At 39.9% G+C, this 27,651-nt stretch overlaps 4 protein-coding genes across 6 annotated transcripts; 1 reads left to right on the forward strand and 3 right to left on the reverse strand.

The window, feature by feature from the left end:
* Positions 1–266: 266 nt before the first annotated feature.
* agmat (agmatine ureohydrolase (agmatinase)) lies at positions 267–4,911 on the reverse strand. 2 transcript variants are annotated; one of them, XR_009675956.1, is made up of 8 exons: positions 4,517–4,911; positions 3,205–3,407; positions 2,986–3,034; positions 1,867–2,062; positions 838–1,017; positions 590–674; positions 367–514; positions 267–336 (listed from the first exon to the last, which is right to left on the reverse strand). XR_009675956.1 is itself a non-coding variant. In XM_061057994.1 (7 exons), the coding sequence occupies exons 1-7, from the start codon at positions 4,834–4,836 to the stop codon at positions 441–443; spliced, it is 1,107 nt and encodes a 368-aa protein (XP_060913977.1). In that variant the 5' UTR covers positions 4,837–4,911; the 3' UTR covers positions 267–440. The 2 variants fall into 2 exon arrangements, 1 of the variants encoding a protein (XP_060913977.1); XM_061057994.1 differs by having other exon boundaries at positions 267–514.
* Positions 2,714–16,676, reverse strand: pink1 (PTEN induced kinase 1). Of its 2 annotated transcripts, XR_009675955.1 has the most exons (9): positions 16,210–16,676; positions 14,326–14,607; positions 14,118–14,221; positions 13,826–14,008; positions 13,009–13,172; positions 12,791–12,918; positions 12,242–12,472; positions 10,471–11,066; positions 2,714–2,729 (listed from the first exon to the last, which is right to left on the reverse strand). XR_009675955.1 is itself a non-coding variant. In XM_061057993.1 (8 exons), exons 1-8 carry the CDS (start codon positions 16,564–16,566, stop codon positions 10,782–10,784), a joined length of 1,734 nt encoding a protein of 577 aa, XP_060913976.1. In that variant the 5' UTR covers positions 16,567–16,676; the 3' UTR covers positions 9,666–10,781. The 2 variants fall into 2 exon arrangements, 1 of the variants encoding a protein (XP_060913976.1); XM_061057993.1 differs by lacking the exon at positions 2,714–2,729 and having other exon boundaries at positions 9,666–11,066.
* On the forward strand, positions 6,288–9,226 carry LOC132989990 (tubulin alpha-1B chain). The gene is made up of 4 exons (XM_061057983.1): positions 6,288–6,434; positions 7,430–7,652; positions 7,746–7,894; positions 8,083–9,226. Exons 1-4 carry the CDS (start codon positions 6,432–6,434, stop codon positions 9,061–9,063), a joined length of 1,356 nt encoding a protein of 451 aa, XP_060913966.1. The 5' UTR covers positions 6,288–6,431; the 3' UTR covers positions 9,064–9,226.
* Positions 16,677–17,565: 889 nt separating the features above from the next.
* Positions 17,566–21,975, reverse strand: LOC132990035 (trypsin-3). The gene is made up of 6 exons (XM_061058056.1): positions 21,823–21,975; positions 21,479–21,632; positions 21,124–21,262; positions 19,835–20,089; positions 17,874–18,504; positions 17,566–17,684 (listed from the first exon to the last, which is right to left on the reverse strand). The coding sequence occupies exons 1-5, from the start codon at positions 21,911–21,913 to the stop codon at positions 18,352–18,354; spliced, it is 792 nt and encodes a 263-aa protein (XP_060914039.1). The 5' UTR covers positions 21,914–21,975; the 3' UTR covers positions 17,566–17,684; positions 17,874–18,351.
* Positions 21,976–27,651: the final 5,676 nt, after the last annotated feature.

Genomic DNA, 27,651 nt, shown 5'->3' on the forward strand with positions numbered 1-27,651 from the left:
CAAATGTTTCTGACTTACTGTAATTCTGATCCTCCACAGATACTGGGTACTATTATTTCAAAATAAAAGGGTTGGAGACTTTTTGTTTTATTGTGTAGGACAACATTGATTTCCCTCAAAAAGAAGAGTTTCTAAAAACAGTCATAACACACGAGAGAAAAGTAAAACTTGTGAATGGTTTTTTATTTGGATTTATTTTTTGAAACACAGACCATAATGATAGATGTCATTTAAAAAAATAAAACATATAATCAGCAACAGCTGTATGTTTGACTTGGTCTTTAATAGTGGATTTATCCTTATGATGGTTGTAAACATTTGTGTCGATTGATGTTACTGAATCAATAATGGCGTATTCTTCAGGACGGCCTTCTCGGCGGGGCGTGGATTTCTTTGCTTACGTTGTTAAAAAGCTTCCAGTTCAGTTCTGTCTGGTCCGATCAGTAATATTTTATCTTTGGGAGGACGCACAACATCTCGAAAAGGAGATTGGCGCCAGTCAGTGCAGTGTTCCCTGTTAAGCAGAAAATATGTACATTAAAACAATGACTGTATTGAGAAAATGTGACTGAAATAAAGTGTGGAGTACCTGTGGTGTCATAGGGTGGAGACACCTCCACGAGATCACATCCGACAAGGTTTATACCACGGCAGCCTCGAATAATCTCAACCCCCTAAAACCAATCAAAGAAAGAAGATACATCGGTATTGTTACATAAATACAAAAAACTCTGTTGTTCTTATGAGAACCAGTAGTTGTTTTTCATTCTTTACATGATAAATAAAATATAAGCTTGTGTTGAGGCTCGAAGGATTAAAGTCTGCTTCACTGTTTACCTGTATGGGAGTGAGGCCTGCTATCTCCGGTGTGCCAGTTCCCGGGGCAAATCCAGGGTCAAGAGCGTCGATGTCAAAACTGAGATAAACTGGACCGCTGCCCATCTGAGCCCTGACCTCAGCCATCAGAGGAGCCAGAGATTTGAACCAGCACTCCTCCACTTGTACCACACGGAAACCCTGAACACAAAAAAAAAATCCACAAAAATGAGCTGGTTCCAGATTCTAAAATGTTTCTTTTGACCAATTTTGGTCGATATAATATAATTTAGTTCATGACTGTTATAAGGTAAAGTAAGGCATTGTTAGAAGCCTTCATTGACTTCACAGTTATTTAGAATTCCAGCGAATAAATAACAGATTATTCAACAAACGAAACATTTATATGTGACAAAAAGTGTGACAACAGGAGAGGCTCTGGTATCCCTCAAACCAAAGGTGCTCATGGAGGGGAATATGATCTAAATGATTCAGGTCCAGGAGCTCAGGATGTATCTGATGTATTGATTAAGTTTTGCCCCTAGAGGCCAGAAGAAATGCTGCACACCTGTGGTGACTGCAGCAATAATAACTCTCCTTGCTTCAGTGTGTCACTACCGTAAACTATAAATAATAGTTTTATACAGAATATGGTCACTTCACCCTGAAGAAGGCGAAAGCTGAACACTTTGTTGTATTTTAAATGTTTCCAGCCTAATGAATTAAAGGCCTTCTGTAATTTTCAAAGCATCCTGAGTGCCTGGACCTGGATCATTTATCCCAATGTCTTTTGGTTTTAAGTTTTCCTCCACTTCTTTTTCTAAACATTTAGATGTTGCAGCCCTACGTTCATCTTTTTATATCTAATCTCCAGTCAGAACCTGTGAGGGGAAAAATTAGGTTTCTCTAAGTACCTTACATGAGATCGTGATATTCTCTGTGGCATAGTCACTCAAACTGCAGACAGACATAATGAAATAAAGAACAGCATTCATCCTGAGTTTCTTCCTCATGTAAATAACGTCATATCAAATATTGAAGTAGAGGAACCTGTGCTCGGCTCCATTCGTATGAATCAGGAGAGTAGCCTGACCCCCGCAGGCCGATCTGGACCACTCTCTTACAGTCCAGCAGTCCCTCCTCCACACAGCGTCTGAATGGAGTCCCGTGTCCAATCTTCTCCCCCAAGACCACATCACTGGTGTCCGCGTGAGCGTCCACATGGATCAGACCCACTGGGCCGTGCCTGACAAATCATGATAGAACACACCGACTGAAGCACGAGAAACAGGACGAGGGAATTGTCAACACATTTTTCTCTCTCAGATATTTGAATTTCAGTCTAAGCTTCACGGGTTTGTTTAATTGTTTCGGGTTGACAAACGTCTGCAAATAACACACTCATGAAAAAACCTGAGATATAATCATGCAGCAAAAACATTCTGCAAAATCATAATAACAAGTATCTATAAATGGTCAACAGGGTAGCTGTTGTTCGCTCACAATAAAACACAGTCAAGTTATTTTCAGTGTGACACAGAGTTTTGATTCATGCTCTTGTTTGTTATGTTTGTCAGTGTCTTGTAATCCCCTTGTGGGCTGGAGACCCTTTGGTGAATGGCAAGTTGAAATTAATAAACTAAAACTATATGACAATACCCCTTCAAGGTCTGAAATTCATACTTAAAAAATTGTAAATCTATCAACCAAAAAAAACTAAATGTCGAATTTGAAACTGATGAATCGTGTCTCTTGTTTATCACAAAAAATGCCACAAACTTGTTGGCTCCATTTTATTATTTTTACAGAATTTCTGCTTTTTCTTTTTTTTTTACATTAAATCTGCAGATCTCTTTTTGACCTTTTAGAATTTGCAGGGGGTTTATTTGGACTTCTGCCTTTCTTTAAACTAACTACACATACTGAAGTTATTTCTAATTAAACTAAATGATTGTTAAATGATTCTAAAAATAACAAACTCAAAAAAATGCAACTTGTTGTCCTTTTGTTCAAATGATTATCACTTTAGTAAACAATGTTAAAGTCATATGTATCCTTGTACAGTCAATAAAAGCCTCTGAGAATGTAATAAAGATATCTGAACGGACACATAATTATCAAACATACACAAAATGAACAGCAACTGTCAATGACACATGGACTTCTTACTTCTCAGCAACAGCCTGCAGGATCGGATATGCAATTGTGTGATCGCCGCCTGCAGAAATCAGAAACTCCTTAGTGCGTGAACTTCAGTCAAGCTACAGTTCAAAGTGCTATTTAAATGATATTAATTAGACATAGAAAGCATTGCAGAGCTGGCTTTGATCATGATAGAATACTTAACTATCTGCCTAAAAGATGAAAAGAAAAACTGAACTTTTTTACCCATGGTCAGAGGAATACATCCAGTAGCCAGGATCTTCCTGTAGGCCTCCCTGATGCGTCTGCAGGTGTCCTTCAGGTCGTAAACATTCACATTGACGTCCCCGATGTCAGCCACCATGAGAGACTCGTACGGCGCTGCCCTGGTGCCGCTGTTGTACGCTCTCAGCAGGGCAGACTCCACTCTGATCTGTCTGGGACCAAACCTGCAGAGGAGGAGCCAATAAGTGGAATTTCATTTAAACTTTTCCCACAGCAAAGATTTCTGATGAGAGATAGATTTGACTGTTGTCCCTGAGGTTCAAGGTACCTGTACTTAAGTACTTCAAAGCTTGTCCATGACACTACACTACATTTCTCAGATGTTGTACTTTTTACTCCACGTATCTCAGCGAGATTTACTCAAAAACCAAAGATAAGTAAATGAAATATAAAGCATTGGTATAGGTTTAAAGATCCTAGCACATTAAAGTTCAAGCTGTATATTTACTTTAAAGTTTGTGTTCTTAATGCAGTGTTTAATCAGTGTTTTGTCCTCTTTCTTCCTGTATTATGGATTTCAAAGACTCATTTACAAACAGGCATTATAAAGCAGCTAAAGCTATAAAAGCAGTGTTGTAAAGGAGACGTTCAGCTAGCAAGCAAGTCCATAAACTCACTGGGGAAAGTTGAATTGAGGTCATAAAACCAAGCAGGAAGTTGGGTCAATATCTGGTGGACTTCAATTCAATGTGACAACTATCAGAGCCGCCCCCTGCTGGCTGGTGTGAATAATGCAGGTTTAAAGGACTATCACTCTCACTGTATGACCTTTTTTTAAGGAGAGGCCACTTCTAATTCTTAATTCACTAAATGGTTTAACTGTTATGTACTTCTCTATACATATAAGGATTAAACCAATTACATTTTGACTGACACCATAATTCAATAATATATGTGACAATAAAATAATATACTTTGCAATGTAGACAAATTAAAAATGACTTCTACTTCACAATGATTTTGTTGTAATTGCTAGTTTTAATTAAGTAAATTTTTCTTTTTTCCACATCTACTATTACAGCTTTAGGCTACTTATAAACAGCTTTAGTTAATTATTGTCATAATTTAACTGACTAATGATTAACATACGTAGAGAATATGACACCTCTGCAATTTAAAAATGACCTTCATGAAGTCTGCTATGGTTATAACTGGTGTAATACTGTTACAGATTTGGTAAGTGTAAATCAATATTGACTCTTGCTGCAGGCTCGTTCAGCAGCAACAAGCTACCACACTTTGAAAAGCAGCTGTAGAGAAATGTAGCACCCACCTGGCTCCGGGTCTGTTGGAGGTCCCGGTGTCAATCGGGACTCCTATGAACGCCGCATCAAGCCCCTCTGCTGTCTCCTGAAAGGGTAACTTCGCCATGGTGGCGATCCCCGACACCCTCGCAACAAACTCGGCGCTCGGAGGCACATTGTAGCGGCTCCCTGAACACTGTCGGTTTGGACTTCTGCACACACTCTGTCCTTCGCTGCACAGAGTCAAACTTTGTCGTGTCCTCACAGAGAAGAAGTCCACCTTTGTCCCACTGTAAGACGGAGAAATGACAGTGCGAGTTATATTAAGGTTCCTCAAGAACGCAAACATATTTGCGGACAGTCATAAGTTTGATATGGAGTTGCTGTTTGGTGACCATATGGTTCTGTACTGTTACTTCAAGTGAAGAAAGCAAGCTCGTAACTTACAAGTTTTAGCAAAAGGGAAATGAAAATCAAATCCACCCGGTTAGATTCGTACATATCATCCCATCTCTGATAGTCAATGGAAATGTTAACCGAATGACGTCACTCTAGGTAAGACATGAGTCCTTTTTGAGTACATTTGCAACCTTTTTAGAGGGTCCTTGCGTGTGATTTACAAAGTTCCAACATGTTTTTTGGCCTTGAAGGCAGCATTGGTCCATAAACATAACAGGTGGGAGGGACAAGAAAACAAGTTGATGAAACCATATGAAGAATGAAGTTAAAATGATGATTACTAGTAGCCTACGTCAAAATCATTAAGCAATAAAAAAACAAAAATGATTGGTGTAAAGTAACATCATTTCATTTCAAACCTATAATTGCCATCCCACTCTTTAAAAAAAATAACATCTTTGATAAATTGCTTCTCCAAGTTTATGACTTTCTCTGTCAAATACACAAAATTGACATAAAGGAATAAATATATTTGACTACCTTATAGTTATGTGGGCTACATTCAGACCTACTATAGTAGGCTAAACTGTGTTTATACATTTGGGGTGCTTGTTCATTATTAGAGTATTTCTACTCTATTTCATTTATGCCACCTTTTTTCCACTTTACTACATTTATCTTAAATAAGAGAACATCTTGCAGCAGGCAACTCTTTAAGATTATAAACTTATTATAAACTCTGCACTGTAACTTTTCACTCTTTTTTTTATATTTTTACTTTATTTATTTCAATTAATTTCATTTGAATTATTTGTATTTGAACATGTTTTCAGATTTAATAATTTCAGTGATTTTTTAATTTTCTATTTTAATGTTTCTTTTCTTTCCTCTGTCATGATGCTTTTTGGTGTCTTGTGTGAAGCACTTTGAATTGCCTTGTTGTTGAAATGTGCCACATAAATAAACTTGCCTTGCCTTAATATTATTTGAGATTATTGTTTGGGACAGTCAGTCAGAAGTTTGGGTTGAAATGTCATTAAAAAAAAATTGCTGACTGTTAAGCAAAAATGATGACATATGAAGTCAAAATCATGACATGTAAAGTCATAATTTAACAAATTCACAAGTGAGACTATAATTGATTTTGCATTACAACTGTTTTTCCCACAGTGCTTCTGATTATCCAAAAAAAATAAATTCCAGCTCAACCACCCTTTTCCTATATTCAGGCCTTTATATATGATAACCTATTACAAGTTTATACATTATGCTTGTGTGTTCTCATAGGCTCTATTCTATCACATGAGCGTGAAGCCCATATTACGTAGGTGTGGGTGGCATTCCTGGATGTGAAACGGTTACTGCGTGCTGCAGGAGGGGGAGGGGTGATGGGAGTTTTTTCTATGTGCGCACTTCACCTGTCGTCCTGAGGAGGCAGACTGTGATGCTCCAGCAACAGAACCGCTTCAGACGCCGCTCATCTCAGAACTGAACGCACCTCACTCAAGCTTGTCACATTACATTGCATAATATCGACAAGCCATCATGGTAAGTGCGACATTATATGGAATTGTGTACCATTTTATTTCCAGATGCGCAGCCTGACCTATATTGAAGGAGAGAGAACAAAAGGGACGTAGGGATCGTTCTTGTGAGGTGTATCCAACCTTATCCTTTGTGTCTCGTTTTTATTCCGAGGCCTGTGCTGGCTATGAATTAATTCATTTTTCTTGTATTCCTTTTTTTTTAAAGACAACAATGTAGGTTTTTCACGTGGTGTGATGCATACCTGCTCGATCAACCCTTAATCCTCTCCCACATAGCTCTTGTAAATGAGCTTAGACACCACTGTGAGCACTGGTTTCACGCTAATTAACCAGTTAGTCTACGTGAAGAATTCCTGTCCCTTTGTTTAGCCTTCATATCAATGTAGTACATCTATATCTGTTATATAAGTATGTCATCATTCATCATGATCCCTTTGCAAGAGATTATTTAATCTGAAAATGAAATGGCCATTTTTCAGTGCTTGATGAAAAGAGACCACCAGATATATTTTTAATTTATACTATAAATAAATTAAATTGGGTGGAAATTCCTTTGTGGAAATGAGGCTTTTTAAAGAGACAGCACGCTGCAATGTGTCTGACCTAGATAATCCTCTCTCCCTCCAGTAATCCCATGCGCAATAGACACACAGTCTTGTGTCGCAGCAGAAAAAAGGATGGGCTCCTGTACTAGACATTTTACTAGACCCCCAATTGGAACTGCGTCCCCCCCACCGCCCAGAAAATAAGCTGGTGAATCGATACGCTGTGGATCTGCAGTTTCCTCGAGCATCATTCAAGGATTGTTCCAAGAAAACGGGTTTTTTGAGTGAAATTTGGCATCAAAGCGAGGGAGGTTTTTAATTCGTGCCCTGACAAACCTTTTCTGTTCCTCCGTTTTTAATTAGCAGCGGTCCTGGAAAATCTCTTCTCCTTATTAGCAGTTCAAGGTTCAACTCCTCTAATCCAAATCTTCTTTGTCTGCTCCACCACCAGCGTGAGTGCATCTCCATCCACGTCGGTCAGGCCGGAGTCCAAATTGGCAACGCCTGCTGGGAGCTCTACTGCCTGGAACATGGGATCCAGCCGGACGGACAGATGCCCAGCGACAAAGCCATCGGAGGAGGGGACGATTCCTTCAACACCTTCTTCAGCGAGACTGGGGCCGGAAAACACGTCCCCAGAGCTGTTTTTGTGGACCTGGAGCCCACTGTCATCGGTAAAATTCTCATAAAATAACACCATTACATGTCTCTTCATTTTAATTAAGTTAAACCATCAAGTCATTTTCTAAATTAACCTGTCTCCTTAGACGAGGTGCGCACTGGAACCTACCGCCAGCTGTTCCACCCTGAGCAGCTGATCACCGGCAAGGAGGATGCTGCCAACAACTACGCCCGTGGACACTACACCATCGGCAAAGAGATCATCGACCTGGTGCTGGACAGGATCCGCAAACTGGTGGGTAACTGGAAAGGAATCCACTCCACATTTCTCAAATCAATCAATCCACTCTATACATTGTCATTCATAAAAAAGCCAAATCAGAACAAAAGATATCCCATCAAGAACTGTAGAGAACTGTACTCATCGTTATAAACACCCTACATTATCATATGAATTAACTTTCTATCTCTTTCTGTCCTCAGGCTGACCAGTGCACCGGTCTTCAGGGCTTCCTGGTCTTCCACAGCTTCGGAGGTGGCACCGGCTCTGGTTTCACCTCCCTGCTGATGGAGCGTCTGTCCGTCGACTACGGCAAGAAGTCCAAGCTGGAGTTCTCCATCTACCCAGCTCCCCAGGTGTCCACCGCTGTGGTGGAGCCCTACAACTCCATCCTCACCACCCACACCACCCTGGAGCACTCTGACTGCGCCTTCATGGTCGACAACGAGGCCATCTACGACATCTGCCGCAGGAACCTCGATATCGAGCGTCCCACCTACACCAACCTGAACAGGTTGATCAGTCAGATCGTGTCCTCCATCACAGCTTCCCTCCGCTTCGATGGCGCCCTCAATGTTGATCTGACAGAGTTCCAGACCAACTTGGTGCCATATCCCCGTATCCACTTCCCGCTGGCCACCTACGCCCCCGTCATCTCTGCGGAGAAGGCGTACCATGAGCAGCTCTCAGTGGCCGAGATCACCAACGCCTGCTTCGAGCCAGCCAACCAGATGGTCAAATGCGACCCTCGCCATGGCAAGTACATGGCCTGCTGCCTTCTGTACCGTGGCGATGTGGTGCCCAAAGATGTAAACGCTGCCATCGCCACCATTAAAACCAAGCGCTCCATCCAGTTTGTGGACTGGTGCCCCACTGGTTTCAAGGTTGGCATCAACTACCAGCCTCCCACTGTAGTTCCCGGTGGCGACCTGGCCAAGGTCCAGAGGGCCGTGTGCATGCTGAGCAACACCACTGCTATTGCAGAGGCCTGGGCTCGTCTCGACCACAAGTTTGATCTGATGTACGCTAAGCGTGCCTTTGTTCACTGGTATGTGGGGGAGGGTATGGAGGAGGGGGAGTTCTCCGAGGCCAGAGAGGACATGGCCGCCCTGGAGAAGGATTACGAGGAGGTCGGAGTCGACTCCATTGAAGGCGAGGGAGAGGAGGAAGGAGAGGAGTATTAATAAGATAGAAAAAGCACAAGAAACAAATGATTTTCATTTGTTCTTAATCACATTCCAACCACAAATGTTTGTCTTTTAGATACCTGCTTGGGTATGTTCAGAGTACAAATCATCTCCATGCCAAATGCTCTGTCTTAATTAAAGATCCTCAAAAAAACAAAAACATAGTTTGTGTGTCATTTTTCAAACCTTCTTTTAGAATAGTGATGAATAAATTATCAGTGATATGGGAATAAGTCATGTTCCTTCAGTCACACACTTGGAGCATAGCTGTAAAGCAAAAAGAAACAATATAAGCCAGGTTTTGTGGTATGTATAGCATGTTTTGAAATCTTAAATTTGAAATGTGTCATATTTTACATTTTAAGGTTTCTGCTGTGGCTTGTCCTGCCAGCTCTCCATGCCCTTTAACTCCAACTCTAATTTTGTGAATGAAATACTTTCCTTAAAACTATTTTTTTTTAATTATTTTGTATCTCACACACTGGTAACGTCAACCTTTTTGAAAATTCATTACATCGATTAGATTTATAATAAGAAACAATTGGTGTTAAATGATTAAGATGAATGATTTGCACAATTCACACAGGACTTTTCAGAAGCGTTTATTCCCAAAAACACAGCAGTAAAATCTACTCAATCCAAAAATATTCCACACCATCTTTACTATGAAAGCTTACACCCTCTTTAACTGGTATCACATGTCACCACTGGGGTACTCTTTGAATTATACATTATGATCTGGATGTGATGAGCTCTGATAGCAGATCATTGTAATCCCTGAATTCATTAAAGTTTGGCATTTTACTTAAAATATTACCAGAATATAATTGGTATTTCAGTGAAGCAGGTGTCAAACAAACACCAGTAAACCATGAAAATGGCTCTGAAAGTGCAAACATGGACTTAAAGTGCAAACAAAACAACATGCTGAAGGGTCGGTCGCTTATCTGCATGATCTGTCAACCGGCAACAGTTTGGCTGTGAATCTGTCAAACCTTATTTTGTCCTTGGGTCTAAAAAGTGTAGATTACACGTAATTGTAAAAATCTGCATTAGCATTCGTCTTTCTGAGTCCAAAACCTCAGCAGCCACAGACACATTTTGAACTTGATCACACAGGTAACAACAACTGCATAAGGGTGGATGTTTTTTTCTAGAAAATATCTAAAAAAAATAATAATAAAGTGCATTAGTTTGTGAGAGAAAACATCCACTCTTATAACAGAAATATCTGCAGCTATTGGTACCTCACACATCAGGTCAAAATGTAGTTATCTGTATTTGGGTTAAAAAAAACAAAACATTTCTGTTTCCTCTCCATAAACAATAGTCTCAATAGTCCATGATGCAAAGCACACACAGGAAACTATTCAAATAGGTTGCCCACATTCCCATTCTTTAAACTCCTGCTGCTGCTGAGTATTGTCAGAACACCTTGTGAAGTAATGTAATTTCAGCAGAATTGGATTAGGTGGAATCAGGAAATCCACAAAGGTGAATTACACAGTTTGGAAACTGCTGGAAAACACTGATTATCACTCATGATGGAGAACAGTGGAAGAGTACAGTGTCAGGGGATTTTACCTTACTAGCCTTAAGATGTAACGGCTATGTCCATAACTACTACAAATATATTTCTAACTGAGAAATTGAAGCAAGTTTTGAGGCCTATGCTCCGAGTCTACCCATAAAGCTTAGTGTCTGAAAGAGAGAATCTATGCCGACAGTATGCAGGCCTGATGCTGCTCCCGCCCATACAGTAAGAAGCCCACAGCGGTACGCAGGTCCTCCAGGTCCAGATTCGACAGGAAGCTCCTCTGTAGTTCCGCCTCCACCCTCATCCCGCTGGGCCCGCTGCAGCCCTTCAGGAGAACCACAGCAGACTGACAGAGCAGCCAATCAGCAAGCTTCCTCATCCCCGCGCCATCCTGATTGGCCAGAGCCTTCCGTCCCCAGAGGCTAAGGTGTAGCATGTTAGCGGCCACACGGGCACTGGGGCGCTGCAGAGTAAAAAATAACAAGAGAATATGAAAGAGGTTTTTTGATTGTTGGTACCTTTTAATGTACTCTTATATGTTTAAATAAGTTCATTTCTAAAGCTATGCAGATTTATATTTTAGTATGAAATGACGCTCAGAGAGAGAAGAGGAGGAATGGCGTAACAAATTCTAACACCAGAGTCCTTGAACTTTCCAGAAACCGTGACTGTCTGACGTGTTCTGCTGCGGGCTGTAATTTTTTATTGGTGAGTTAAATGTGTGTAGTGGAAGGGGCAGGACATGAATCCCACATCTCCACCAGCCAAATTCCTTTTTCCCATTTCTAAGATTCAAATGACATCACCAGAACAATGTCACGGCCCGTCTTGGGGGGATTTTTACTTCATTTTTGGACAAGGAAAGGTGGTAAAAGACACGTCGTCCACATCAGTCAGTGGTGAAACCCCGAAGATATGTATTGCCTTACAAGTGCCACGCTTTACATTTATGTCTTTCTTGTATTGGGTTTAATCTCACTGCTCCTGTCAAGCTTATTTTTAGGGAAATGGCCCAGATATCGCTCCTGGTATGCTTCTTAGCCAGTATTCAATGGCTGACAAAGCTGGCGCTACAGTAAGCTACAAAAGAGCAGGATAGTTTCCTCAGTTTGCATGTTCTCTATGTACATGCATGGGTTCTCTCCGAGTACTCCGGTCTTCCTCCCACAGTCTAAAGGCATGCTTGTTAGGTCAATTGGTGACTCTAATTTGCCCGTAGGTTTGAGTGTGGCTGGTTGTCTGTGTCTATATGAGAGCCCTGTGATTGACTGGTGAACAGTCCAGTTTGTACCCCGCCTCTCGCCCAATGACAGCTGTCCACTAGCGAATGAGAGGGAGAGAACAATGTCCGAATTGTACAAATGCATTGGCAATGATTCAGAACCAGAATGTTGCCAATATATCTTTACAATTCAGACAGTGTGCAGGAGATTTCCAGCATTTTTTGTAATTAAAAACAAAAAAAAGTCACCCAATGTTGGGTGCCGAGGACTATTTTTCACTGCTGTGGTCTCGAAACAGGCATCGATATCATTTCATTTTCCCTAGAACTGAGTGGAAGTTTAAGAGTCTGGTATTGTGACGACCCTATGCCCAAAACAAACCTTACAAATCTTTTAGAAAACTCTCATGCGTCACCTTGCTCGGGTTCCTCCTGAGGAGTAACCGGATCACTAACTGCACATCAGCTGGAACAGAAGTGGGCAGAGCTGGAAGCTGCTTCTCCTGGTAGCTCCTGCTCTCCAGTCCCAATCCTCGATAGAACGGGTTCTGCTGCCCAAAGATCTCATAAGAGATGGCAGCCACGGCCCAAGCGTCCGCCTTGCTGTAGTCAATCACCACACCATGCCCAGGGACTGCAGTGGCCACCTTTGGGCAGACAGGTAGTGATGATGGGGATTACATGTGTGGAAAGTATGGTTACCAGTGCATTATATTATTGTACGAAGAGTTGTTTAAAATGTATTCTTTTTTTGGTTTCTCAATCTAATGTCCCTGCACATCTTTATGTAGTATAATGATTTATTGCACCACATTAAGTTGCAGTGCATTATCAGCCATGATTGTGGCTGATAACTTTATTTACAATCGACCAAGTTCAAGTTGTGGAGGGGCCATTAAAGACATCTTAGTAACTCGAGACATTCCTCTTTTACTTAACCACAGTAAAGAGCTACTTAAACATACCTCAGGGGCCATAAGGGAGGCATTCCCTCCTCTGCTGACCCACATGCTGTTGAATGGCAGCTGCAGACTGGAGTCACTCTGAGCCAGGCAGCAGCCAAAGTCTGCAATCACCAAACGAGGGCAACCATCTGCGAAAAAAGAAAATAACGTAAATGTAACGTGAAGCTAATGGCATCACATCTCATATTGATTTCTTAAAGACTGAATGTTTGTCTCACCAGAGTCAAACTCCAGCAGCACATTGTCCGTCTTGAGATCTCTGTGAGCGACACCCTGTCGGCACAGATGGTCGACGGCTTCGAGGAGCTGCAGCACCATCAGAGAGCCCTGCCTGCGGCCCGGTGTTGACACCTCCAGGTACTGTCGCAGCGTACGGGGGTAACTAGAGCACGGAAAGAGACGGAAAGCTAATTAGCTGGACGGCTTTGGTTTTCTTATATGCACTAGTGTTGAAGTTCTCGTCTCGGAATCAAAAGCATTTTACTCGGTCTGGTCTCGGACTAAGGGGACTCCAGATTTTAAATCAAGACCGGTCAAGACAACCACTGATTGGCTATTTTTCCACAACATTTCTGTGATTAGAAGGAAAACACCCCTTTCTAAAAAAAATTATTACTTCACTTCATTTAAAGTTTGATTTTTGTCCCCGGGTTACGGCTGCAACCTTCCCGATGTTACGGCCTGAATGAGTGGCACGCCCGCTGCACACAAGATGATGGTTTTTCAGTGATCTTTATGGTCTTGTCTCGGTCTCATCCTGCTTTGGTCTTGTTCTTGTCCCTGTCTCGATCCCTAAATGTCTCGGTATAGTAGCACTCTGGTCCCGGTTATGTCTTAGTCTCAGTTAGTGTGGTATTAATATCTATTTATTGTCTTACTGAGCATAGTGTGACTTTGGTTTGAAAGGTGATATATGAATAATATGCATAACCCTATTATTGTACATTAATAGAATTAGAATTAGCATTAGAATACTCTTATATACATATATATATACTCCATTCTTTCCTGGTGTTTAAAGATGGTAGCTCTTACTTCTTCATGACCAGAAAAAGAGTTCGATTGTTGCCCAGGCCAGCAGGGTTAAGCCTGGATGGTAGGACATCGGGATACTCTTCCTGTGCACCTGGCAGCAGTGGGACGTCCGCTGTGAACGCCCGGTACACTCTGATCACATTAGGGTGTGCTGACACTCTTTTAGGCAGGACTCCAAAATGACTAAAGAGAGATCACAGACATATATGTGCATCATTCCTACACTCTGTCCTTTTAGTAGAGACAATGAATGAGCTATGAAAGCACTGCTGGTCTAAAAAAAAACCCTCACCCATCCAGAGCGATAAGTTCTTTTTCCTGCTTTAAAGCCAGAGGAGCTGCAGGCACCAGCTCCTGGGACATGGATTTCAATATTGCCTCACTTGACGACCCTGCCTGCAAACAAATGGCACCAACAAATACATGTCAGTACTCATGTGTCCATACAAGCCTTATACTTAAAATTGTTGTTAAAGAGTGTTATAGTGTAGACTACAAACCCCAAAGTTCCACATCATCTTGATTGCCAGAGGGAAGGTTTTGAGGGAGCAGCATGTCAGAGATGGAGCTGTCCTTTTTTCTTCTTCCTCTTCTCTCAGCTGCACCGCAGGTAGGGCGTCCCTGCTGTTGCTCTCATTCTTTGGGGCAAACTGAGCTGCAGCCTCGTACACAGCGGCGTTGGAGCCTTTCCCAATCTGATTCCCAATAATGTAATCTTCCAGTTTGTAGCCAGAAACGAATGGCTTGAGTGGGCTCTGGAATCTCTTCTTGCTGAACACTGCCTGCAGATGGGGAGGAAAATAATTTTAAAGCATGAGGGCAGTTGTGTGCACATCCCATTTTGAAAGATTAAGTTAAAGACATAAAGTGACCACGCACTGGATTAAAGCTCTTAAAACTAATTAATCTAGAATTTGACTATGATTTGTTTGTTTATTAAACCCAAAAAAACAGGATAAAAAAGTCACATTTTCAGACCAATAAAGTACAGAAATACTTCTCATAACTAATATCAAACATATCAAAAATACAAAACAAAATGAAAAGCACGAAAATACAATAAACAAAAAACAATGTTCAAATTCTTCCACAAAAAAAGAAAAAGAAAATTACATATATTGAATTGATATGCCTGAAAAGGAGTAGGAAGAAGTATAAAACTTATTTAATCCAACCCCTTTTCCACATCTCAATAATTAATATTTATTAAATTAAATTAACTTCCTGTGCTCCTTATAATCTCTCTATATATACAATCTATCTATATAAATACTTGGGGGTGCACATGAACAATAAACTGGACTGGAAGCACCACACAGAGTACGTCTACAAGAAGGGCCAGAGCAGACTCTACTTCTTGAGGAAGCTTAGGTCTTTTAATGTGTGCAGCAAAATGTTATCCATGTTTTATCAGACTGTTGTGGCAAGTGCCATTTTCTTTGCAGCCGTCTGTTGGGGCAGCAGCATCAGGGCTTGTGACTCTAACAAGCTTAACAAGCTGATTAGGAGGGCTGGCTCTGTGCTGGGGACTCGCTGTGGAGCCCCTGGAGGTGGTGATGGGGAGAAGGATGATACAGAAACTGTTGAACATTATGGACAATAACATGCATCCCTTACACAATCTCGTGTGTGAACAAAAGAGTGTTTTTAGTGGGAGGCTACGGCAGCTAAGCTGCAAAAAGGACAGATTTAAAAATACTTTTTTACCTACTGCAATTGCACTTCATAACGACTCCCCTTTAAGTAAGGACAGAAGACATTTAAACTTTTAAACTTTAGCCTGAGTTGCATATATCATATATCAAACTGTATTGTGGGCTCATTTTTATTGTATGGGTGGGATATGTATGTATATATGTGTTGTGTTGTGTGTTTGTATGTATGCTGGCTGCTGGAACACCTAAATTTCCCTGCAGGGATGTATAAAGTATATCTTATCTTATACAATTTGCTATTGTTGCAACACTTAAATAGAACTATGTTCATTGATGCTACATGTTTACACTTACAATATTGTAAAATAACATTACAATTATAAATTCTGCATGTAAAATATTAGCAGGTGTCACAATTTAACGACTGACCATGTTAACTGATGCTGAGCTGAAAGTCGAATTCGTCTGTGGTTGTCATAGTAACAGCAGCTGTGAAGACGGGGAAAGTGTCCTAACCATAGATCGACTGTAATGGTCCTAACGACTTCCACTTTATTGTGAAAAATATACTCATCATATATCTTTAATGAACCGTAGAAATGTCAGTTAAATGTGGTAGGAATGGTACTAAAAGCGGTGAACTGAAAAACACAAATGAAGTACAAGTAGGTCTACTCTAAAACTACATTTGTAGTCTTTCAGCGCCACTGTTTACCTGGTGCTTCTTACCTGGATCTCCTGACATGTCGCCGCACTATTTCTGTCATCCTCCAGCTGCTGTTCAATGAGCCCAACGCCGAGACCGAAAGCCAAAAACACGGCCCTGTTCCTCGGGGACCCTCCGCCAAACCTCCTCCTGAATCCGGCGGACTGAAGCTGAGCGGCCAGGCCCTTCAGAGAGGTGCGATAATACCGGTACCGAGACGGCAGGAAAGCCTGAGGCTGGACGGTGCGGACCGACGGGCCTACACGGAAACGGTCAGCTCGGAGCTTTGCTACGACTCGGCCACCCGATTTAAGGAGACCCAGCTGAAAGACCGACCGGCCCAACTCGAGCCCCCGTGTTAAAGCGTGTTTTACAGACATAATTTACCCAGTAAAGGTAACTTAAGCTGTTAAATGAGTCCACCTGTGTCAGGGAGTCCTCAGCTTCTTCTCTGGCAAGGACAGTGTTGTGTAAACAAAATAGATGTGACTGCGCATGCGCAAGAATGACAGACGACCCAAATACAGACTCCCTTTTTTCTCTTCTGTTGCTCTTTACCAAATTATTGTTTTAACATTGTAAAGGGAATTTTAGTGCAAGTGCTTTACTATACTATGAGGCTGTGTAATTGTATTAGACAAAATGACTGCTTAATGTGAAAGTACATGAAGATATGCACTACATGCACTACATCACTTTATTCTATCCTTTCTATTTCAGTATTCATCCAGTTCTGGTTACTTTATTCCTGTTGTTTCTTATCCATCATTGCACTACGGTCACTTTATTCATCTCATTTTTACCTTTACAGTTATATTGTATATTTTAGTTCTGTTGTTCCATTATTAACCATGCACCTTATTTAACTTATCATTTAGTATTTGCCTACTTGCACACAGCTCTGTATATATATGTTTATTTCTCGTTTACTGCACATAGTTCTGTTTACATCTGGTCACTACTGCACATAGTTATGGTTACATCTGTTTACATCTGTTAGTCCGATCACTGTCCACTTATATCTACTCTTTTATATTTTGTATTTTTAAGTTAAGTTTAAGCTTTAAGTTGTATTTAAATTGACACTTTATATTTAGGTTAAAATGTTTCATCTACTTGCACTGTTGTTAATTTACTGCTCTGTGTGCCTTTGAATTGCCCCCCGGGGACAAATAAAGTTTTTTGAATTTGAATTTGAATTTGAATTTGATATGCAAAGGTTCATCAGCATGGTAAACGAAATATGTCATGCATGGAAAAAACACATTAATAAATAGGAGGTGAGGTATTTATTTACTGGTGAAGACTGTTTCTTTCTTTTCTATTTCTGAGGAGACTACGCTATTATTTTTTTGACCTCTAGGGCCCATGACAAAGATTTTAGGTCCACGTTTTACTCTGTAAGAAAGATTAAGATTCTTGTGACATGCCATTTGAAAATCTTATTATTGCTATGTTTTGTTCTTATGTTGATGAAGCAAAAGATTGAGAGGCAGCTCTTGACATGACAGAAACAACATACTTTGTTTGTCACTGTGGATGGTTTATGTATTCATTAAGAGCTTATAATAACATAAGGAAAGTATCAGGAGTTATTTTATTGATCCAGTATGATGTCCTTCAAACTGCACAAGTCAATACCTTTATATATAAAATCGATTTTACCTTTCAGCGTATTGTGTGAAACCTTTCAGAAATAGTGACAAACAGCAGTTCTAGAGCTTTAATTGATCTTCATATTTTTCTTCATGAAAAAAAAATATTGATTTGATTTTATGGGTGAATAAAAAAAAATGATACAAGGGTGTTGAGTGAAAATGTAATATTGTTATTGATTTTAATTTTATTGCCCAGCTCTATTCATCAATGCAACTCAATATCTTCTCTATTATTACTGAAATACTACCACTAAAATAATATTGATGATAATAGTGAAAATAATTAGCTTGATTCTGTATCTCATGTCTCTCTTTCGGAGTATTGAATGTTTAAAATGAATGAATTATAAGCGTAATAATACATTTCAGTGAAACCTGACATCTACAAAAAAAAATAAAAAAAATAACCCTGGCTGCTTAAAACACAGGGAAAGTATTTAATCAAAATAAACAGACATAGGTATTATTGCCGTGAATAAGATGCTCATCAAGAAATGTTGGGGCCCTTCATGTTTTATTAGCGATAATCCAGTTTATCCATGTGATGTATTTCCTCACTCTGGTGTAGACTCCTGGAAAGTATGGGTTTGCACAGCTGATACCCCAGGACACAATGCCCTCAAAGTGTCCATTGCAGATAAGGGGGCCACCAGAGTCGCCCTGTGGATCACAAATCAGAGATGATGAATGATTTATTCAATTCCGGTCTTGAAGGGTATTCTCTAATTTACAGTATTATCTGTATAGATCATATTAATAGACATGATTGTCAGTGCCTCAAAAGTTGACCAAGTAGCTACCTTCACCCACTGAAGCAATGTAGCTTTAGGTATGGTCGCTTCACCACTTTGAATCCAGACGCAAAGATCTCAACAAGTGCATTTGTCATGAAATCATAGACTGTATGAAACAAGTGGATGTTGTATGGTAATAATACCAACTGCCTCAACAGTTTGGCCAATGATTTGGTTATGTGGGACCGAAAGATGTCATATATGGACAAAACAATGAACCTCAGTTAAAGGTTAGCGGTATAATGAAATGATAATCGACCAGTATATGGATAGCCATTACATTATTGTACACACATTAAAGAAATACATCATGTAAAAACTAAAAAAACATGCTAGTTTGTCATTGTGCGCTAGACTAGCGTGCTAATGTGAAATTTAGCTCAATGTTAAGCTAGCATAGCTGTAGCCTCTCAGTCCTGGGTTATTTGTAGTTCTTGGACAGATATCGCCTTGGGGCTCCTAAAAAACTGAAGTGGTTACTGAAATAAGACAAACAGTGTAAAGAGCACTAATTATGAAGGGGGTATTAGCGTAAGTGGTGAAAGTGAAGTTAATTTCTTAGCCCGGAAGCCAATGCAGCAACGCCAAAAACTGTAGCTCCTACAATGTCAGCTTTAGGCTAGCTCCAGAAGTAAGTACCCAACTTTACAGCTGAATTAAACACACATTTACTGCCTGGTAAAAAAGAAACAAATCTGGTCTCTGTAGCTCATTTCTCATCAGGACAACTGTACAGGGGTTCATTTTTTACAAGACTCTTTTTAAATCATATTTATGCTTAAAGTTAACCACAATAAGGGGTTGATTTAATTGCTTTATATATATATATATTATTGTATTTTTTTATTTAACTGATGTAAATATGTTTGATTTTTAACTTCTATTTTTATTTTTTTTATTATATTCCTGTTTCCTGTTTTGAGCTGCTGTAACGCAAACATTTCCCCCATGGGGGATCAATAAAGTTTATCTTTATCTTTATCTTTATCTTTAAGTAACAGGTGGGGGCTGCTAGCTGCCTTCAGGTTGAGAAGATATTTTCATGCAAATTTTGGACATGGTGACGGCGAGAATGCAAACCTCAAGGCTTCAACTGTCAAGAAACCAATGGTTGATTGGTTACATCCAATATTTCTACAGTCTATGGTGATAACATATACACATGAATCAGGAGAAAAAGAAAACAAAGTCTGTACCTGACAGGAATCTTTTCCACCCAATCGTGATCCAGCACACAGCATGTTTGGAGTGATCATCCGCCAGTAGTAATAATGGCAGTAAGGGTTTATTGACACGTCCACAGCTCGTAGCACAGGAGAAAGGGTGTAGCTGTAAACGTTTGTCACACCCCAGCCGCTCACTGTGCAGACGTCCCGAGTAAGTGATGGAGTGTTTTGATCAGGCAGAGGAATTGGCTGGACCCACTTGTTCAGCTGTGCCGGCCGACTCAGCTGTAATACAAACAAAAGTTAAGGGATCATTGACCACATTCAAACGGTGGCCATTTTTCTTAGACGCCTCACTCAAAACAATGTCTGTGTTCCATGTTGTAAATCACAGAAAATAACTAAATCTGACAAATCATTACCATTTCATCGCTTCTCGATTGATCAGTAACCTTTTTGCCATGACCAGATTACAGATAAAATTGGCAAGTAGCCAGTGAAGCTTGATAGCTACTGGAAACTATTCTTACCATTTGGGAGTGTCAACAGGTAAGCCACAATTTCCTTGATAATGTGAATGTTAGTCAGCTTAACACCTGGCCTAGAAAGTGGTTGAATGCTAACGTTAGCTTTAGTGCAGGGGAGTCCAAAGTGCGGCCCGAGGACCATTTGCGGCCCTTGACTTCAAATGAAGAATCAGAAGATTTTGATTAAGATTGGCACATTATCTTATTTTTCTTTTTCATGTTAACAAGGGCTGAACAATATTCCTAAAATAGAAAATGTTCAGTAACATGTATGTTGTTGTTTTTTTTTTTTTTTAAATCTACAGCTTTTACTATTTTCCACATTTTTTTGTAAACTATGAAAAAAAACTTATGCAAAGTTTTTGCAAACAAGCGGACTGTTGTTTAACCATTTAATGACCTGAGCTAAATGCAGAAAGCTTTTCCAAAAAATGAACCACGTTACAGGCTTGATTCTGAGAAAAAAAACAAATAAAGTAGAACGAAGAAATCTAAATATTTGATTTCCTTTTATTAAAAGGTTTCTTTAGCGAGCCTTTTGATTCTGATCTACAAAGCCTTACTATTTTTTCAACTATATTTTAAAAAACAAAACCTGTGGCCCGCGAGCGGTTCTAACACGACAATTTTGGCCCGCAAGAAAAAAAGTTTGGACACCACTGCTTTAGTGTCTGCATGCGTGGTTATTTAATGAGTAGCTCAATATGTTGATTTACTTTGAAATATGGTAAGTGTGTGTCATGAACTTAATGTATGGTATCAATAAATTCAAGTGGCTGTTCCTCTGCCTACCTTAAGGAGCATGATGTCATTGTTGAATGTCTTGGGATTGAAGTGGTGGACAAATATCTCTGCGACATCAATGACCTGCTCGAATCCTTCATTTTTATTCAGGTTGTGTTCACATAACACCACCTTTATCAGACTGCTCCTGAAAAAACAGACACAAGGTGTTTGAAAAAGTTCCCCACGGTTGTGAAATAGTATGTACAATCTTATTGAATTAACATTTCACCGAGTACATCTTCCATACATTTTACATATAACTGACATTTTTTAGTCTGTGTTTAGTTCCCTAAACGAATATAAAACCTTCAGTTGCTCCAAGCAGCTGTGTTTATGTATGACACTGAGTGTAAGTACTCACGGTCTCCAGCAGTGGGCAGCAGACACCACCCACATAGGGTGCACTAAGGTTCCTCCACAGTAGTGTCTCCTGTCCCCATACTGCAGGGAGGCCTGATATTTCTTCGAGTATGGTGCGACCTCTTGACCACCAATGATCCTTGCTGCAAATGTCTCTGCAGACATCAAGAAAACATGAATCCATCTCATTTTACATCCTTTTAGTTTATGAATTAAGTTGAGTTGTTTTTTACATTCGATGTAAAATATTGTTTTATAAAATCCCAAGTCAATGCAGAAGAAAGACGGAAGTTTATTCCTTTCGATTTGCACCACAGAATTAGGATTTTAGATCGAGGGACTTACCTGATACTGAAAAAGCCAAAATCAACAGCACAGTAGTCCTTTGCAGTAGATTCATAGTTTTGCGAATCATCTGTTGTACAGAAACAAACATGTACTTTTTAGTGGCATATATACTAAGTACACACTCTAATGATGGAATTAATGACTCTGTTAATCCAAATAACATCCATTCCCCCCGTGTGAAATCAAAGGATATTGTACACATTATCCCAAATTATGGTAGAGTTACAATTTTCTTACCCGCTTTGCAAAAGTTACACAACTTTTCAGCTGTAATACCTTTTTGTGTAATGTCTCATTTGAACCCTTACTGAAGTATGCATGACATATAAAGGCTTTTCTTTGGGTGAAATGTTTAAAGCTTTTGTTAAAATTCCCTAACTTGAACTAATAAAGAACGAAAAACATCCAAACTTTTCCCTTTTTTAAACAGGAATAAACGGCTAGATGCGTTTACAGACAGGTAATGGTCCATTAATTAAATAAATAAAACATTAAGACCTTGAAAATACTTCAGTGTTTCATCCACCGTGTCACGTTCATTTAGCTTTGACTGAAGTGGAAAAAAACAAAACAGGTAATAGTTAATTTGTGTTATAGGGAAAACTTCACCCAACTTTGAAATGTGGTCAGACTCCTGTTAGAAATCATAAAAATAAGCTCAGAATCAAACTTACCTGTTACCGCCCAAACACAGTAACCCACGGATGATCTCCAACTGGTGGGACTAATGCTGTCGACCTGCTCTTATAGTGTAACACTAACTGAGTCTAAAGCTTTTGTTTAAGTTATCTTTTCGTCTGGTTTTGTACAGCAACAAAGAAAATGACCTACTATATGACAAAGCTAAATGGTCTCTTGTATTATGTCTGTGTTCAAGCTCTACTTTTCTGCCATTGGCACCTTGGGCTATGGAGGTATATTCGTGAAGGGAACGCCTTTACAGGGTCATCATCACCACCTTAGTGATGTTCCCAGTTTACCTGTTTAGTGTGACCAAACTCACTCAATATATTTTGCAATTACATGTAATGTTCTGATTGCTTTGGTGTTATAAATCCTCCACAATATGGAGTTAATAGTTAAATTAATGTAACGTCTTTGAGCTCCAAACAGGGTTCAAATGTGATCCAAGAAATTTATAAAAAATATGTGTAAAATAATAAAATATGTGGAGACGGTGGGATTATACTTCTGGTGTGCTCTATGCCTCCTCCTCCTCCTCTTGGAGTATTTCCACAGGGAGTTGACAGAGACATGAGTTATCAGGAGGAATCCGGATTAAAGGCCTGACTCACCTCAGCTGGGTCCTATTAAATGAGGAGGAGCAGCAGTTATTCTCACCTTCAGGCTCAGTTCCCTCCTTGCAATGACAGCCTGCAGGAAATTACCAGACAGTAACATCCATACATTTGCTAACAGTGAACCAGTTTACCTCCCTCATGGGAAAGATCATCTGCCCCCCCCCCCCCCCCCCCCCCCCATGGAACTTGAAATGGTGTTCAACACAAATCTGGTTAAACACTGAAGCTTCGGTGTTTAACCATTTTTCAAAAGCATCTCCAATATTCATCCTGGTTTTACCACATTTCTGCTCGTGGAGCTTTTCAGAAAAAATAATTCTCCAATCAGTTAAACAGTATCTGAGCCAGCTCACTTGCCATTGCTGCAACACCTGTTGGTTTGCTGTTTCTTGGTAAAATGAGGGGCATCCAAAACGGCCGTGTGGGGGTGCCTTAAAACCGCCTCCCTTCTCTGGTCTAAACAAAAACAAACCATTCAGGACCAGAATCGAAACTTAGAAGGAGGACATACTGGACATCCTTAACGTCTGAGGATTTAGGAAGATCATTTTATGATTTTATTCAGTGGATATCTTACATATTGGTCTTTATAAGAGTTAAATAGGAATAATGGAACACCGCTGATATATCTGATTTGATAAATGTTGTTTAATGATTAAGTTCAATACTAATTAATTTTAAAACGACCTACTGAAATCCCAAAACCAAAATAATTTCAGTTAGCTGTCACACCAAAATTACGTTCAAACTCATGTTGTCATACTTCAATGATTTCCTGTTCACTTTGTTAATTTCATTGATAGGACAGCACTATGTTACACTATACAAACACCTTATAATTCAATCTAAATCTTCATTGCCTCTCATTTTTTTTAACTTTTATTTAACCTTTATTTTACCAGGCAAGACTTGCTTGAGATCAAATGACCTCTTTTTCGAGCAAGGCCTGGCTAAAATGGCAGCAGTAAAAAACTAAATATAAGACAAACATTGCCTCTCATCAGATCTGCTACAGTGCCAGCTGTGTGCAACACAAGCTAACGCCAGATGAAACAACCAGCACTCAGAACAACGCGGTGTCAAACTAAAAGCACAAGAATTCATGGCCAAATGGGAATGTGACTATAAAAAAAAAAACACTCGGCAAGGGCAGATTATTGGCTCAATGTCTGTGTTTGATTATGATGGGGGGAAAAGGGTTAAAATTGATAGGGATTGATAATGTGCTGAGTCATCGTAACTGTTACAGAAGACTCAAAGACTGTGTGTGTGGTTTATAGTCAGAACACAAAGATTGTCTCTGCATCTTAACTTCTCTCCAGTAAAAGACTTTGTTTCTGGGTCATAATTTAGATATTTCTATCTGCCTTCAGTTTTAGTGCGAGTAATTAAAAACAACACATGAAACCCTCACGAATAATGTGTACAAGAAATGTGTCAACCCTGGTTAGCTTTGTTTTAAATCTTAGTCGAGTCTCACAGATTTAATTAAAATCAAATACTGCAATTAATAAAAGAAAAGCAAAGACATTTTTTAAGGGTCGGAGCGATGACTTTCATCATATACCAGCGGCAGACAGATGAATGTGAGAAAGGCGAGCTGGCAGTTATGTGGAATGATGACAGCGCTTGGACCGAGGAGTGGGTCACATGGAAAAAAAAAGCCAGTGGTCAGCGCTCAGGGGAAGCGAGAGGCACAGAGAGTAAAGGTATCAGTAGCAGGGAGGGCAACAGAGAGGGCTATTAGCCAGCCGAGGTCAGGAACTCCACAGAGGGATGGTAGCAGCGATGAGACCTGCCTTCACTCTGCTCCATTTTTAATGACACAACGGCACTAAAATAGATGTGGAGCAGCAGTGCTAGTTTGACCCGGGTCATAGGGAAACACTTTTGCTGCTTGTCATCAGTTTAACCCCTCGTTAAAGCTTTCAATGGAAAAAAATAACAAGGCTGACTTTATAATGATGAAGAGCTGCAGCAACTCTTTCATGTAAACTTCTTTGATTTAGGACGATGCCATCCTATGATTTATCCATATCAGGAGCTCCTATCACGTGTCACTCTTATGTTATCCTATCAATAGAGAACTAGATGCTTGATTAGATTTCAAGTATTATAGCACATTTCTACAATTCTACAATTCACTTAGCAGACGCTTTTATCCAAAGCGACGTACATCAGAGAGTAAGTACAACATAAGCAAGGATCTAGAAAAAAGGGAACAATGTCAGTAAGAGCAAACGATCAGCTTCGAGTCTGATTGGACACACAGGTGCTGACAGGAAGTGACCAGAGGCAAAGCACAACATTGAGGGCAGTTCTTGAGAGCTCTAATCAGTATAGAAACCATCTTATAAGTCGTCGTTATCAAACAAAAACCATCGAGACCATCATTATCATCAATAATATGGAGACCATCATCTTTAAGTTAGTAGGTATTCATGAAAGAGCTGGGTCTTTAGCTTTTTCTTAAAGGTGCAGAGGGACTCTGCAGATTGAATGGAGTTTGGAAGTTCATTCCACAACCAGCTAGCTAGAGTGCTTAAAGCTAATCTTCATTTGCATTCAATTGGACGGTTACCATCAAAGCAAATAATGTGACAGAAAAGCAAATACTCAAGATATACAGACAGTGGTGTTTCTAAGGGTCTGTAGGGCGTTGCTTGGGCCACTCCCTGAAATATGATTGGCCACACCAAGTGGTACCCCATAATGATAAACTATGATTGGCAATTGACTACACATGTCCGAGGTGGAACTGAAGTTCAAACCAACTTATTGGACTACGTTTTTTATTTAGTTACTTCCTCTTTCATTTTTGTTGGTACTTTATTCAGTAACTTTTGGAGAAAAAAATGTGGCTCAGTTAGTAGAGTTGGCCAATTCTCAACCAGAAGGTCGGGGGTTCGATCCCCAGCTCCTGCAGCAACATGTCCGATGTGTCCTTGGGTAAGACACTTCACCCAAAGTTTCTCGTCAGCAGCGTATGAATGTGTATGAATGTGATTAGTTACTTCTGATGGAGACTTTGCATAGCAGCCTCCGCCATCAGTGTGTGAATTTGTAGGTGTGACATGCTGTATACAAGCTCAAGTCTATATTACCATTTATTTTTTAGGTCCTTAAAGAAGAGAGCATGGACGATTTGATTAATGCCACTCTGTTGTATTTTCTTTCAACTGAAATCTAAATGTCAGTAGTTGCACACAGACAGTGCTTCATGCCAAACCTGCATGAGTCAGTGACTGGTTTAGGCCACCCCAGTGGAAAATGTTTTGACACGTCGCTGCACATAGACAAAGTCACTTTACTAAATCTCCAACTCATGTCACAAACAAGTTATTGTAAATGTACGAAAAAGTTGCACAATTGTAAATGCATAATCCGATGACTTGTTCCTATCCACAGTCACCAAAACTTCATGCTGAGTCACGCCCCATGTTATGCCCCATGCAATGTCATGTTTAAGGACATCTTACTTGTTGTTGTGTTACAGTGCCACCTTGTGGTGTTTGCTTGTATTTATCGACCTTACTTTTCCTATCATAGAAACTGAAAGTTAAATAGTCGACCATGAGTGAGTTGGCTGCAGCACTTTCGATAGCTCAGTAGTTTCACATGTTTCTTCTACTCCTGCACGCTAATGCAACGTCTGTAAACGTTGATACTATGTGTATTCATTTTAGAAAGGACGTGTTTTGTTTCTATATAGTTGCTAACTGCTAAGCTAGTGTTAACTTTACCATTCATTTGTTTAAGATGCTGTATGCTAGTGCTGTGTTGCTACATTAGCTTGTTTAACATGTGTAGACATGCACAGTCAACTGCCTTATTGTGTTTATTAATAAGGACCTTTTTGTATTGTTTTCAGTTTCACAAAAAAGAAACCTCAGTAAACTTCATGAGAGTCAGCAACATTTTGTGGAGTTTTATTGGGGACTGTTTAGCTGGTTGGATAGTTAGCTTCAGCAGCTAGCGAGGCCTACACTTTTGCGTCTTATAAAGATACACATTTACTTTTGTCTGTTTTAAGGTTCTGAATCCTATCTCAGGCATCCTTTTAAGCTTCTGTTTTCATTTCAGAAATCAAATTGATGTTGATTGTTTGGTTTGATTTTGGCATAAAGCCTAACTTTAAGTTTCAGATTACGGTGTGGGTGAAACGATAGACTCAAGGTAGACTTTAGCTTCATGCAGAAATGAAGGAGTGCAATGACAATGAGCTGAAATATGTCAAATACTCTAAACGTAGCTGACAAGGATGCAGCACCAACGTAACTGTACAATAACATGACGTGGAGAATGAGGACAACACAATAAATGTGGTGTATCCTTCACCTTTAAGTGACAGTAAATGGACCTTCATTACTGGAGGATTACATAAACAATGACAACGTGTAGTATAGTAGTAGGTCATGGAAGAGGTGAGAAAAAGGGGCCGTGCCGTGGAAGCTTCAATTATATATCATTCCCGGAAAGGTGGTGCCCATGGAAACTGAAATAGAAACTATAAGAAACCTGAGAG

Source organism: Labrus mixtus, chromosome 15 (assembly GCF_963584025.1).
Source record: "Labrus mixtus chromosome 15, fLabMix1.1, whole genome shotgun sequence".
Taxonomy (NCBI): domain Eukaryota; kingdom Metazoa; phylum Chordata; class Actinopteri; order Labriformes; family Labridae; genus Labrus; species Labrus mixtus.